At 40.9% G+C, this 14392-nt stretch overlaps 1 protein-coding gene across 3 annotated transcripts in view; it reads right to left on the bottom strand.

Annotated features, from left to right (window-relative positions):
- LOC127941367 (sodium/myo-inositol cotransporter 2-like) overlaps positions 1–14392 on the bottom strand; it is a 32311-nt gene that overhangs the window by 16158 nt on the left and 1761 nt on the right. Inside the window, exons 1-19 of one of the 3 annotated variants that reach the window (XM_052536376.1) lie at positions 12541–13346; positions 11042–11317; positions 10075–10160; positions 9233–9302; positions 8796–9083; positions 8498–8649; positions 8266–8406; positions 7747–7853; positions 7472–7646; positions 6964–7319; positions 4985–6811; positions 4527–4614; positions 3132–3221; positions 2582–2778; positions 2189–2344; positions 1908–1994; positions 1657–1786; positions 465–583; positions 94–258 (exon numbers count right to left, since the gene is read on the bottom strand). In XM_052536376.1, the coding sequence (XP_052392336.1) occupies positions 94–258; positions 465–583; positions 1657–1786; positions 1908–1994; positions 2189–2344; positions 2582–2778; positions 3132–3221; positions 4527–4614; positions 4985–6811; positions 6964–7319; positions 7472–7646; positions 7747–7853; positions 8266–8406; positions 8498–8649; positions 8796–9083; positions 9233–9302; positions 10075–10160; positions 11042–11317; positions 12541–12575 (4545 nt within the window). In that variant the 5' untranslated portion in view covers positions 12576–13346. Of the gene's footprint in view, positions 1–93; positions 259–464; positions 584–1656; positions 1787–1907; positions 1995–2188; positions 2345–2581; positions 2779–3131; positions 3222–4526; positions 4615–4984; positions 6812–6963; positions 7320–7471; positions 7647–7746; positions 7854–8265; positions 8407–8497; positions 8650–8795; positions 9084–9232; positions 9303–10074; positions 10161–11041; positions 11329–12540; positions 13347–14392 lie in introns of those variants that run through there. The other 2 variants (XM_052536370.1, XM_052536381.1) reach the window with 2 other exon arrangements.

The raw sequence follows: 14392 nt of genomic DNA, 5'->3' as shown, positions 1-14392 counted from the left end.
GACCTATTTTATGCCACATTTATCTACCAGCATTCACCTCATTTACTAGATTTTCATGAAAATATCCATTAAGACGTCTAATACAAAACCTACCTCAAATTTAGCCATGAACTCGGCAAAGATACCGAAGAAACTCTCTGTGGTGGCGGTCTTTCCATCCTCGCCAAAGAATGATGCAACTTTGCAGAACTCTTCCATTGCCCTCTGCTGCAGAGACTCCAGAGACTGCACTGCAGGGTGGCTGTTTTCCAGAAACCCCTTCATGCAAGTAGTTAAGGTGGTTTGTTATGAATTTGGCAGCTATCAAGTATATTCAGTGGTTGAAATTGTCATATAAACTTGTCCTTATGGGTGGGAATCTGACCTGGATCTGCTTGGAAAAGTCTTACAGTCTCAAATATGGCACAGTGAAACCTTGTAGAAGACAATTTACAGTCAATTTTAATGTTTTGGTGAAAGGATACACTCATAACAATGGCAAATCGGTCCTCAGCCGTGGCTGGCATCTTCTGGCAGGCTAAACGAATGTCCTGGATTGTGGCATGTAAGTCGTTGAAGTCAGAAGTGATGTTTCTCTGATTCACTGTGGAGAACATAGCAATGAGAAATATAAGAGAGATCTGACCTCTGCAGAACCTTTTATGGAAACAAAAAAACTACATTCAATGGGAATGCTGCTCCACATTTTGGACAAAACTTGATGAGGAGCACCATGGATTGTGTAAATTAGTGGTTGGGTGCTTTCACACCTGCCTCATTTAGTTTGGTTGAATCGTACCAGAGTTCGTTTCCCCCTTTGGTGCGGTTCGTTTGGGTAGGTGTGAAAGCAGCAATCTTACTCGGGTGCACACCAAAAGCGGACCAAACAAGCGTACCGAGACCTGCTTGAAGAGGTGGTCGTGGTACGCTTTCAAACAAACTCTGGAGTGGTTGGTTTGTGGTGAGAACGTGATCCGACCTCGAACAGACCCAACTCCAAAAAGTACTGATCATTTTTGGACTAAACCAGCTGCCGTAGTCCGTAGTATGAGGAAGTGTTTGTTGACAGTTTGCACTTTAGCATGGCAGCATGTGGACAAACTTGGAGCAGTGAGGAGGTGCAGAGCCTCATAGAAACTTGGTCAGATGACCATGAGCATGTCAGAGTTAAGAAGAATTAATGCACGCCTCCGCTTGAAGTTGCGAGCGATTCCTACTCGCCGTTTGCAGTGCAGTGTAGATTATGGCCAGGGACAAAACCAGCCCGCGCAGTCGTCTTTCCATAGTTGTGTTGTCTCTGTGTTGTTTGCTGGCTTTCCCTCTTATGTTGAAATTTCCCCGCACGTAAATTCTGACCAATCGAAAAGCAGTTTAGGAAATACGTCATGGCGAATGATTGATGTAGATGTTGTCATGTGACTGCATTTTGGTTCGTTTCAACTGGTACGGACCAACGCAATCAGTGTGGTGTGAAAAGGAACCAAAAAAGCTGAAGAATGCTACAATGTATAATTGTTTGGCCTTGGTTGGGACCAAATGAATCGAACTAGAGATGTGAAAGCACCCTTTGAGTGAGTCTATAGCCTTGGACTATGAGACAACACTGGAATTTTAAAAAATAAAAAATTATAATAATTTGGATTGCATATGAGTCTATGCACTCAAGTAGATCTTAACCTTTGGCGGCTTGTGGCACTGTCTCAAGCTCTCTCCCAAAGTCCAGAACCTCTGGAAAGTGCTGGCACAATGATTTCACCAGGATATGCAGAAATGTTGACTTTCCATCCACTGTTTTGGTGGTACTAAGCTTCAACCAGAGAAATGTAGAATTACATTTATATAATGTTATAGAAAATCAACTTTACACGTTTATTGATGAACGACATGAACTCATCTGCAAAAGATGCATACACAGCGACAAGGCTTACTTCAGTGAGAAAATTGATCTTAAATCCAGTTGTTTTATTGGTCTTGGGTTGGCCGTTATTCAGATAATTCCCCATAGCCAGCACAAACTGGAAAAAAATAAGGAAATTAATATACATGCCATAAAAAGAAGACCATATTTATCCAAAGTGTTCACAGGCACAGTATGAAAACCTGCCACATCAACACTCTTTTATCTGTTTATCTTATTGTTTTCAAGACTGTATGATTATGTGAGCCTAGGCAGAAACTAAATGACCAGGTGGAAATGAAGGAATTATACCTCCAGAATCTTGGCCAGTTTTTTGCTGTTCTTGAGCTCCAATGAAGCCTTGAAAACACAGTCGTAGGCCCCCCTCATCTCTTCTGTTTTCTCTTGCAATGTAGTCTTAAAATGCAGGCTTTTCAAACGGGTCTTATACTCTGGCACAAATAGCATCTGAATATATACAATATACACAAAATACATACTATATATACAATATATATATATATACAATAGCACAAATATTGTAAGAATTGTATTAAAATTAAATTAAATTAAAAATAAATAACATGAATATATTTTAATCCAACTTTACATTTAATCGTAATGTCAAATGCAAACCCCAGAAAACTTGTTAAATCAAAATAATCATAATTTATTCATGAAACTCTATCATTATTTGTCACGTACCTGTAGGACAAACTGATCGGGCTCACTGAGTTTACTCGGGTCGTCTCTGTACTGCTCGTATTGTCTAACCTCATCATCGTCTGGTGCATATAGGAGCAATTGTTTAATATGTGAAGACTCTAAACGTTCACTCGACATCGTCATCAGCACCTGGCGTAGCTCACTTGGTGACAGCTTCAGATGGGCAATCAAAATTGCTATAAAAATGGTAGAAGAGTCTTAATAACAAAGTGTACAAGGGCCATGTGCTTATAGGCTAATGGCTAAAGCTAAGAAGCTTGTAGTCTAACAGCTGGGACAGTTAGCTAAAGGAGCATGCTATTATCAAGACTAATTTAAAAACAAAAAAGCACGGTCGCAGAGCAAGACAAAAAAAAGGACACATGTATAAGTTAACACTTGACATAAACATCATCTTACAGGTAAACTCCACTAAACACTTACATGAACATGAATTACCATTTACAGCCCATTACACTTTTGTAATCCAATGTATTTCCAAAAAGGACATTTAACTAGAAAAATATATGAAGCATTGTTTGTTACTCACAAGCATTGTAGGCTTTCTTATGGGAGAGAATCTCCACCACATCTTTTTTCTTGAAAGTCTCCACCTGAGGTGAGGGTTCTGGAAGAGAAACTGAGACATGAACCATAGCGTGAATGAAAAGAACTTGTGACAACAAAACATTGTGTCAAATAATTAAAGGATAGTCAGGACCAGTGCTGCCTACAGGTCCTCCTAGAAAATTCATACATATGAGCTTGTAAGTGATTTTGGTAGGAAGTGACAGGAAAAAGTAGGCACACATGTCATATACTGGAATAGTAGGTTCAGCCTTAGACGTTATGACCATTGACTGTTAGCACACAAAACATCATCATCTGATTGGTTTAATCTCCAGGACTTCTGGGTTGTGTTCTTTAAAAGTCCACTTTGAAACATAGCACAACAAAACAAAGCCATTGAGATCATAACTGTGACAATGATCACTTATCAGAATCAACTTAATGCTGGATTTTCTAAATTATGTAAAGTTCACAGCAACATCGTTGCAATAAACTTGCATGAAGTTCTTGAATCATTTGAACACAGGTCTGTTACTGTACGGACATAGACTCTACATTTTTACTCCCCTTAATGTGAAGCTGCACAAAACTAACTGATTCATTGCTGTACATGTCTGTTAAGTCCTCTTGGGCCTTCCTTGGGCAATGAAATCCGCTATGGAGTCCAGACCTTCTGGCATCGGTTTGAAGTTCTGGCTATATGAGACTACTGGAGTAGTGCTTTCTGGCAAGTTTTATCACCATTCTTCATCCAAAATAAACAAAAATAATTTGTACAGCCAACATTTGCAATTAAATCTTTGTTATGGCCAATAATATTATGCTTTAACCATTATAAATAGACACACGGCAAGTCAAAAAGTCTGGGAAGTTACGACATTGTGGTGCACTCCACCGGACCCAGAAGTTTAATTTCCATCCTATAAGACCATAAACTCTTCCTCTTTATCTTGTTTGTCTTCCACAAGATGTGCTATAAAGATGTTATCTCAAGGTTAGAGTTTCCCCCAACTGTCTTCTTGCAACCCTTTAGTTTGAGCTAAATTTATGAAATGTGCAGGCTGTTGTCTCAGTTGACTCCTTCAGAGCTTCTTGTCTGAATACTCCAATTTGGAGGACAACCAGTTCTGGGCAGATTTACAGGTGTTCTTCATTTTCTCACTTTAAATTATGGACTTTACAATGCTTTTAAGTATTAGAAAACACAGAAATGGAGTTCAGTACCCTCTACAAGCAACAACTGACACATTCTACCTATGGACCACACTGTATCTTTCTGTTCGAAAGATATAAAAAGCAGCTCTTAGCTGGTGAACAGCATTTTTGTTCCCTTGGAAATTAGTTATACATATTGCTTTTCTCACATTTTACTCACCAGGGCTCTTTTGTGTCCCAAAATGAAGCTCCAAGTCTAGGTATTTCACCATATCACTCAGCTTGTCATAATCAGAGTCTTCTTCCAGCTGCAGTGAGAAACCACATCTGTCCTTACATTGTTCATTCTAATAGACTGAGACAAACTAATAATGATGGACATACTGAAATGTTCCAATATATATTCCAATATATCATAGAGTAGACCAAAATGTTTCATATAGCATACTACTTTTTTCATGGTCTCCTCCAACTATTACTAGAGAATTTAACATTGTCAGTTTGGCTCATGTGGTGTCATCTGTTTGAAATTGAAATATAAGTGACCACGAGATTTAGATCTCCTTTAGCTAAAACTGATGCAATACATAATCAAGATTCATTGGGTCAAGAACAAATGCTATAAATAGCCAATACCAGCCATTTAAGACATAAACAATTCACAAAAACCTTTCTTACCTGTCCCCAAATGGTTCCCTCAGAATTTTCCACTTGTTCCCATCGTAACCGCTTTACACTCATATGACTGGAATCAGATTTTTGCGGTGAGGTTTTTGGGAGCGGAGGAGGCATGCAGGGTGGGGGTAAAGGTGGAGGAGGAGGTGGCTCCACAGTTGAACCTTCATTGGGGTGGTGAGTTTGAGGTTGGGGTGTACTTGGTGGTTGTATTTGGGACTGGGCCTCATGGTGGTTGTGATGGTGGTGACGATGATCGTGGTACATGGGTTGCGGGCTCTGTCTGGCCTGTGCAATGGGGGGATTCTGTGGGGTTGAGCGATGTTGTTGCTGCTGCTGAATCTGCTGTTGCTGCTGAGCTTGCTGCTGCTGAATCTGCTGTTGGTGCTGAAGCTGTTGTTGCTGCTGAATCTGCTGTTTCTGCTGCTGAAGCTGCTGAATCTGCTGTTGCTGCTGCTGAAGCTGGTGCTGCCTAATCTGCTGTTGCTGCTGCTGAAGCTGTTGCTGCTGCTGAAGCTGTTGCTGCTGCTGCATTTGCTGTTGCTGCTGCTGAAGTTGTTGCTGCTGCTGAATCTGCTGTTGCTGCTGTTGTGAAGGATGAGGCTGAAAAGTTGATAGAATCTGTTGGGTCTGTTGAGGTTGGTGGGGCTGATGGATCTGATGGTACTGAGGAGCTGACTGGATTGGCTGAACCTGGTGTATGTGTTCAATCTGATGAATGTGGCGGGTTGGTGGAGGAGACTGGGTTAGTTGGTAGGCTTGATGAGCTTGATGCATCTGGTGGTGGTACTGTTGCTGAGTTTGTTGAGACGGTTGAATAGCATGAGAAACTGCTTGAGGCATGTGTGCGAGGTTCATTTGTCTGTCCACTCTCTCCAGTCTCTCGATTCGTTCCATATGCTCCAATCGTTCCAAACGCTGGATCTGCTCCAATCGGTCAAGTCTATCCATGGAGCTTGAGAGGTGAGCCTGATGACTCTGATGCATCTGATAATCATGGTGTACTTGTTGATCTGGATGCAAGGGTTGGGGCTGCATGTCATAGATACGTCTATCAAAGTGTTCTTTTCTTTCAATCCTGTCAAGCCTATCCATGGAGCTAGAGAGTTGAGTCTGAATAGTCTGGTGTGAGCGATGGCTTTGGTGCACTTTGATAGACTGAGACTGGCGACTTGGTTTATTTTGATGAATTGGATGCATCTGTTGTTCCTGTTGCACCTGGTGGTGTTGATGTACCTGGTTAGCTGGATGAACCTGATGGTGCATCTCATAGATTGCATGACTGGGGATGGGTGACTGGTTTATTTCTGGAGAGGGCATAGGGGGCAGAGACTGATGCATCTGCTGCTGAGATTGCTGTGGGTGGCTGGTTGTTGGTTGAACTGGAAGCGAGTGGTGCTCCTGAAAGACTTGGTGCTGGGTCATCAGCTCATCATGTGTGGGCAGCACCTTGCGAATGGATTGTCTTTTTGGAGGTGGATTGGCTCTTGGCGGAGGTGGCGGAGGAGGTCCCGGGTGGCGACGGAAAGTCAGCTGTCGGGGTGCATGGTCAGGAGTGAATCTAGCAGGTGGATGGGGATCATTAAACTGGACAGGGGGAGGGGGAGGAGGAGTCTGAGGGGGTGGAGGAATATGCTCGGAGCTGGAGGAGTAGGTAAGAGAGCTGGCATCCTCACTGCTACTATGTACTTCACTTGGACTGCTTAGCTCGGGAGGCATGTACGGACCCTCTTCCTCCTCCTCCTCTTCCTCCTCTTCCTCCTCCTCCTCATCCTCCTCCTCTTCCTCTTCCTCCTCTTCCTCATTCTGGAATGTCATCTGGACAACATCCTGGAGATGATTTGAAGTAAAATATACAGATATCATTAAGTTTTTGCAATAATCCATTGAAGATTAGCCACTGTACTTGTCAAGCCAATGAAGCATTGTCAAAACAATAAAAGCCAAAATATCAAGTCAATTAACCATTCTAATATACAAACCTCTTCATAGTCATTCTCTGGTGACAGGAAGTCATCCACAGATAACTGCTGTCCTAGCTGTTCACTCAGAACCTCCATGAACAAATCTGTGTCAGGGGTACGAGGGGGGCGTGAAAAGGTGTATCGCTTCTTCCGAATGGGTGGACTAGGGGGGTAGTCCGGAGGAGAGGGTGGAGAGAGAGGTGGACTGTCTAAACTGATGTATGGGTTGGATTCAGCACTGGTTTGAGAGGGAAGATCTGAGGGGTAACAGAGACACTGGGGACTCAGTGGAGGCTCCTGCGACCAAGAGTCAGGTTGTGGTGGAGGTGGTGGAGGTGGCGGCACATGCTGGGCTGATGCAGATTTGCGGCTACCTGAGAGATTAAGTTGGAAAACAAAGGTTAAGAAGATAAAGATGTCTCTGCATCAGACGAAATTCCCACTAATTACACAAAGAAACGACAAGGATTTTCTAAAATTCAAAAGCTAGAATGCCAATAAAAACGTATAAGTACACTGACTGTACCTGAAGTGGCCCTAACAGATGGAGAGGAAGAGTGTGCCCTGATGGACTGTGAGGAAGCATGCGGGAACATATCTACGTTAACCAGAGTTTCAGGAGCTGGAGGAGGTCGAGTCTTCAGGGATTTGGATCTCTTCCCGGCATAGACATTCTCCAGCTCAGCATACACAGCTGACAGCTAGATAGAGCACAGGGACTGGGATATTAATATAAAGACAGCACCCTTGCTCAATCAGTTCAGTGTTTGTAATACCTTAAAAAAACCAAAGAGCGCTCACATTAGTCAGATTGTTGGGCGTCTCTGGTAAGGATGTTCCATCCCCTGATTGTCTCTCTCCAGGAGTCAGTCGCATAGGTGCAACCTCCACTGGCTCAGTGGAAATACCTCATGAAGTAAGAAAATAGCCCACCAACTCATTTCAATTTGCTAAGAAAGCTGCAGTTTTAATGATGGCACATGATGCCTACAATGCTACAATAATATCTACAATGCTGTTTTCATGATGCATAATACTGGATATGAAAGTTGACACAATTTCACTACATACATAGATAACTAAATATGTATATGCCAAAGTATGCCCGCATGCCAGCTGGAGTCAAAATGAGAATTGTGCTAAATGTATAAGGTCTGTCAAAGTTCATTTTTTAAACACTTTGTGAGGCTAGTCAGAAATTATGAGATCACCACTTCCTTGACTATAGACAGCCCTAGTTTTATATAACAGTAAAAACATCAAACAATTACAAAACGCTGTCCTATGTTATAATGTGTACTACAACATAGTAGCCATTACCCATGCCCAGGTGAGTGCCGATGACCAGATCATCTGAGCTGCGTCCCCTCACACTGCTCCTGTAGGTGGTTCCTGTCACCTTCATGGAGCTGCTGCGTCTATGAGGCTCATGGGCTGGAGGTTCAGGTTCTGCTGATGGCACTAACAAAAATAAATACAAGCAAGCATACATATGTATGCGCTTATACTCTATACAGATTGAAGAGGAACAACAAGACAAATTAGGGCTCACGTGTAACTTTATAGCCAAGGAAATGGGAGATCTTGTTCTGGCAGTGTTCCTGCTCCTCATAGGTCAGCAGCTGGTAAATGAACTGCCAAATCACCTGTTTTGCTGGGGTATCCAACACAGGGAAGATGTCCACAATCAAAGTGTCTACATTTCTAAAAGGCACGGAAGAAAAATGAATCAAATCAGGTTTCACACAAAGTTAAAGGACGTTCTCAAAAAAGCAATGGGAACAATCTCGGATTCCATCTGATAATACTCTTTCTTTCTTTTACTAAATTATTATTGGTATACCCTTCACCTGTGCTGGAAGAAGGCTTCCAGGGCCTTGCAGATGGTGTATCTCTCCTGGAGTGTGAGAAGGTGCTCAAGCTGCTGGCTGAAGGTGCGACCTTGTACGCGGATACTGGGAGGCAAGATCTCTGCGATCCACTGCAGGGAGCTAAGCACAGGAGCACGGGAGCGGGGAGAAACCTCCACCTGTTCGGGTTCGGTCACAGTGAAGGCCGGCAAGCCGTCTTCAACCACCAGGCTGGGCATTGCCCCACTCCCCTGCAGCATGGACACAACCTTCTCATGTGAACAGTTCCTGAGAGAATGTAAAAAAAAAAAAAACGAAGCGTATACGGTGTTAGATTATGAACATGAAGAACCCATCTTATGCATAATAATAGTAATGCCTGCTTTAGACTTTAATTCGGTTCCACATTAGGATAAAAAGCCGACCACAAGCATCACCTCATGTCCAACCCATTGAGAAACAAGATGCGATCTCCAGGTTTGAGACCCGCCTTCTCAGCAGGGCTGCCTGAAAGAGGAATAAATGAATGAATAAATGGTGGGAAACCAGTCTTGGGCTGCAGGGTGATATGGCTGTGGCAACAAACCAAGCAGAAATAACTTCTGACAGTACGTCATAAGGGCTCCAACTGAGAATAGGCTGTGCTCATAAAATGTCCTTTGAATTGACGTAAGATCTATAAGTCAAGACACTGCAGCTTGGGTGTTTGTCACATCCTGCCCAAGAATGGATGTCTCTTTTTGGATTTTGAGGGCTAGATGTGGGGAAAGTGTGAATCTAAAAGGATTTGTCCTAGATAAAAACAGAGCTCTACCACCTGTGTCCCTCTTACTCAGCTTCTGAAGAGTCTTGTGTTGTGTATCGTCTCTCTCTCTCTCTCTCTCTCTCTCTCTCTCTCTCTCTCTAGTCTCCTGCTGTTCTTGCACACTGCCAGTTTTTTTCGCCTAACTTTTTAATGGCTGACATGAGTCAGAAATGACAGAACTTTTATTATTTCAGCATTCACGTCATCTGCTTCAGTAATATGTCTGATAAATGACTCCCCTTCACTTGTTTCAAGTCCAAAATATTTTTTTTTCATCTTTCTAAAATAGCTTTTTTTTTCTTTTGTTCCAGGATGTTAAATAAAATAAATGTACAACAGGACACAAGCCCTACCCCTCACGACAACAAAAGACAATGTCTGAAAACACTAAGAGAATAATGTTGTTGTGTTTAATCTTAATTAAATATTAAATGTTTCAACATCAAAATAAGACACTTTTGGTATATTTGATACCTGGTATTACAGAGTCGATCCACACTGGAGCATGACCACGCAGAGTAAACCCGAAACTCTGGTTCCCTTTGTACACCCGTACTGTCCTATAGTGAAACATGAATACAACCTATAGATGGCATCTTGAATCTTTATATAATGCAGATTAATTCAAATAGTTGTTTATCAAACTAATATTCATGTGATATTATTGGAAAATATCTATATGATATAGATATAGATTTACATACATGTATATAGTAAAATATATTATCAGTTAAACAATTTGTGTATGAATTTATCAATAAATCTATCTATCCATTACCCAGCATTATATTTATATGAATCTTTATTAAGTAGCAAAAACAAATTAAAATATACAATTAACAAAAAATGTAAAAAAAAAAAGCATTAACAAAAAAACTTTACAGTGTTCTTGTTACATGTTACATGTATTATAATTGTTATAAATTATGGATGATTACATGCAGCTAACCCTGAACCCTAATAGTACGTTGTACATGTTAATTAATATTATTTAGTACTTGAATGTGTGATTACACTGTAAAAAGGACACCTTAAAATAAAATGTTACCAATAAAAGCATAAATAAATAAAAAAATGTGAATTAAATAAAAAATAAAGTCAAATAAATCTGAAACACTGTAGTAAATACACCTTAAAATAAAGTGTAATCAATAGAAGCATAAATAAAATACAATAATGAAATTAATAAAATGAATCTAAACAAAATGAATTAAAAGTTAATGTGTTGCATATGTGATTTATTGGCATAGGCTACATAAAAACTTGAGAATTACATAAGAACACGCTCAAAAACTCAAAATATGAATTAGGAAAAAACATCAAAGAGCAAAATATTGACGCAAACGGCAATTAAAAATTCCACCACATCAGTAACAAAATGCAAATGCAAAAAGAGAACAGAAAAATGTGCAACCGTTCCCAGTGTGACCCTTCCTCTGACCTGCGGGTGGAGAAGGAGCTGGCATGGCCTGCGATGAGTGAGGTGGTCTTGCGGAGGCCACGCGCAGGAGGCATGACCACTTCTTCATTGGCGGTCCGGGGCACAGAGCTGGCTCGAGTGGACACAGACAGCAGCCGGTCGGGGTGGTCTTCGCTCCGGCTGCGTCGTAGCCGATTGTTCCTGTGCTCGCTGAAGCTTCGGCCCCTCAAGCGACTGATCAGACTCTGGGAGACCATCTCATCAAAGCGCTGCCTGTGCTTCTTAGGGATGAAGATCCTAACAAACATGGCACACACACAGCAGACGGAGTCACAGAGGAGAAACTGTTCAGGCGTGTGTGAACATACTCTCAAGCGTGGAGACACACACAGGCAAATGGAGAGGAGGAGGAGGGACGGCTACGAGAAAGTCTGCTATAATTACACACCAGACTGCGGAGATGTTTGTGACCTGCTATGAAAGAGAAGAAAGAGCTCATGTGATGCAATGAAGCGTTTGTTTTCTGTCCTGTGAAGAGAGGTGGGTAAAAATATCCTGTTTGATCAACTTCAAAAGCCAAGCAGGTGACTTCTGAAAGATGTCCTGAGAGGATGAAGGATTGAAATGAAAGAGAGAGCGCTTTCTAGCCAAGCCCTCTTTACATTTTTCATTCGCACTATCCTTTAAAACCAAATTCAGAGCTATAAACCTACCTGAACCACTGAATTATCCCTTTAATGCTTTTAATCACAAGGATATAATTCGGAGGTGAAGCTTCAGATCACAACCTGCAGTTTTCACAGTTGTAATTGCAATTGTAAATACAAACACTTCAGCCATTGTGTACACAACCTATGCTGGTTTTCCTGCATCTGAAGAGCTCAGAGCCCAGCAGTGGTACTGAGACATCACAACCCCCCAAAAAACTAACTTAAAACTAATATCTGTAAGATTTGAAATCAAATATGATCAAATCTATAGTGTAACTCAAGTACAAGTTTTACAAAAATTGGATTCATTAATGAAAGTTTCCTAATTCAACATAAATCCATTTTTCTCTCAAAGTTAACTTTCATTTAGTTCAGGATGCCCTCAATTAGAAGGAGGTCACAGGAAATCTAAAATTAACCCCCGAGTCAGAGAGGGGAGGGAACGCAGATCAAGGACACACTTTTCAAAATGAATGAAAGTGGGAATGAAGAACAATCTCAGATATAAAAGATGTCTATTAACACAAGCAAGTGATCTCCAAATCTATTTTAGTTCATCTTTGAATGCCTCCACTCACATTAACAAAGCATGCCATGCATTTACAAACAGATTAACATGCTCTTAAGTCTTGCATGACGTAAAATGAGAGAACTCATTATTTAAAAAAAAACACAAGCTCAACAAGGCCTTTTTCACAGTAGGTCTCAAAGCTTTAATGTCTTTTCTATTTGCTCCATAGCTATAGTCCAATATTGCACCAAACTGAATAAATTATAAATAGTTGTACAATTTCCCTCGAAATTTCTTACCGAAAAGGCTTGGAGAAACCCCTGTCACGCCCCATCTCTCCTTTAAATTATGTCTCAAACGAAAATATACGTTCTTGATCTCAGTGCAGGAGTCTTCATAAAGCTGGAATAACCTTCCAGTGAATAGAACCGGATAATCGGAAAAGCCATTATCTCCAGTATCCAGATGAGGAGACGCTTATCAGTGCCAACTTGAAGAGCGATGACGTTGCATGGATGAAGAAGCGAACTTCAGGTCACGTCATCATCGAGTCAACTTTGGCAAGATCGCCACATCTCCGTGCTGAGCTGCCTTGGGGAGTTTAAGGCTAAAAAGGAGTCTACATCCAAAACCGTAGACCAGATGCCTTCAACTGCAAATGAGATGTGAAGAGAGAGAACAGAACGAAAGAGTGGAGCAGGAACAGAGAGCGAGTGAGAAAATAGACACCGTCCCACTGGAAATCTAAGCCAGGTCAGCATGAATTCCTCAATCCACACTCGATCCACATAATGTGCACGAGTCAGAAGATCCTCAAGTATCCGAGACGCAAAGACAAAACAGAAAACAGCAACCAGATAAAAAGCTGTTGTTTCATGCAAAACCTGAAGCCTGAAACATTTCCCTCAAAATCCTTCTTGGCCGCTTTGTACCTCCGCTGGAAACACGCAACTTTAAAGCAAGAAAGTTGTTATGTGGATTGTGTGCAAACTTCTGGTGCGTCACAGACCTAAGAGAGGTTTATTATAAGAAGTAGGCTGCTTAAAAATAGGGAGGTTCCATGGGGAGAACTGGGCAAAATTTTAGCAGGGACGGAGCGCAGCATACAAGCTGGTCAGAGACAAAGGTGACTGAAGGACTGTGAGAATGCAGTGGTATATGCCAAATGCAAGTGATGTCGATGAAGATGAACTAGAAAGGTCATGCTCTCACTGAGATGCTTACATGCATTCAATCTACATTTGTCTGATTCTGATATGGTTTAGGAAATTATAATGGCAATTGCTACTTTTTATTCAGTTTTTTTCCTCTCACAATTCTTATGTTTCACAATTGACCCCTGATAGACCACCTCCTTTAGTTACCGTTGCTACGTCCGACAACAAGCCATGACTCTCTCACACCACACATCATGTTCTCATGCAGCGAAAAATACATTATGGAGCAAATACTCAGCTTTTAAAATTTGTCTTTTTTTTTCTTTTCTTTTTTTAGAAATTCAGACAACCACATTTTTGCTTTTAAATGAGTCGTGACAGATCACTTTGCATCAGTTCAAGCGTCACGTGAACCGACCATTTCTTCTTTATTACAAGTTAAAGCACAAAATAAACATGAATGGACATCAGAAGTATCTTGTTTCAGACATGGAATGATTCAGGTCCAGGGTCAGGTCCACCAATGTTAATCTACTCTCCTGTCTGATGATTGGTCGGATCACCTGTCAATCAAACGCCCAGCAAAGGGTCAATTGTGAGGCAAGTCAGAATTCTGAGTTGATAACTTGGGAAGTTGAGATTGACTTTTTTTTTTTTTAGAATTGTGAGTTCATATTCACAATTCTAAATTTGTATTTCACATTTCTGAATTTTTTCTTCTAATACAGAATGTGAGATATAAATGTGCAAATCTGAATTGCGAGAAAAGTCTGAATTGTGAAATAAAAATTCTTTACCTTTTTTTAAAAATATATTTTTTTTCCATGGAGAAAAATTTTTTAAAATTGAAATAAAATCACAGAACAGAAAAAAGTCACAATTGCAAGATGCAAAATCAGAGTTGTGTTACAAACAACAACAAAAAACACACAAAAAAAACTTAATTATAAAATTTATATCTCACAATTTTGAATTGTGTGATAAGTCGCAATTA

This window comes from Carassius gibelio, chromosome A3 (genome assembly GCF_023724105.1).
Source record: "Carassius gibelio isolate Cgi1373 ecotype wild population from Czech Republic chromosome A3, carGib1.2-hapl.c, whole genome shotgun sequence".
Classification (NCBI taxonomy): Eukaryota; Metazoa; Chordata; class Actinopteri; order Cypriniformes; family Cyprinidae; genus Carassius; species Carassius gibelio.
The sequence above is the reverse complement of the archived record's forward strand: the minus strand, read 5'-3'. Positions and strand labels throughout refer to the sequence as shown.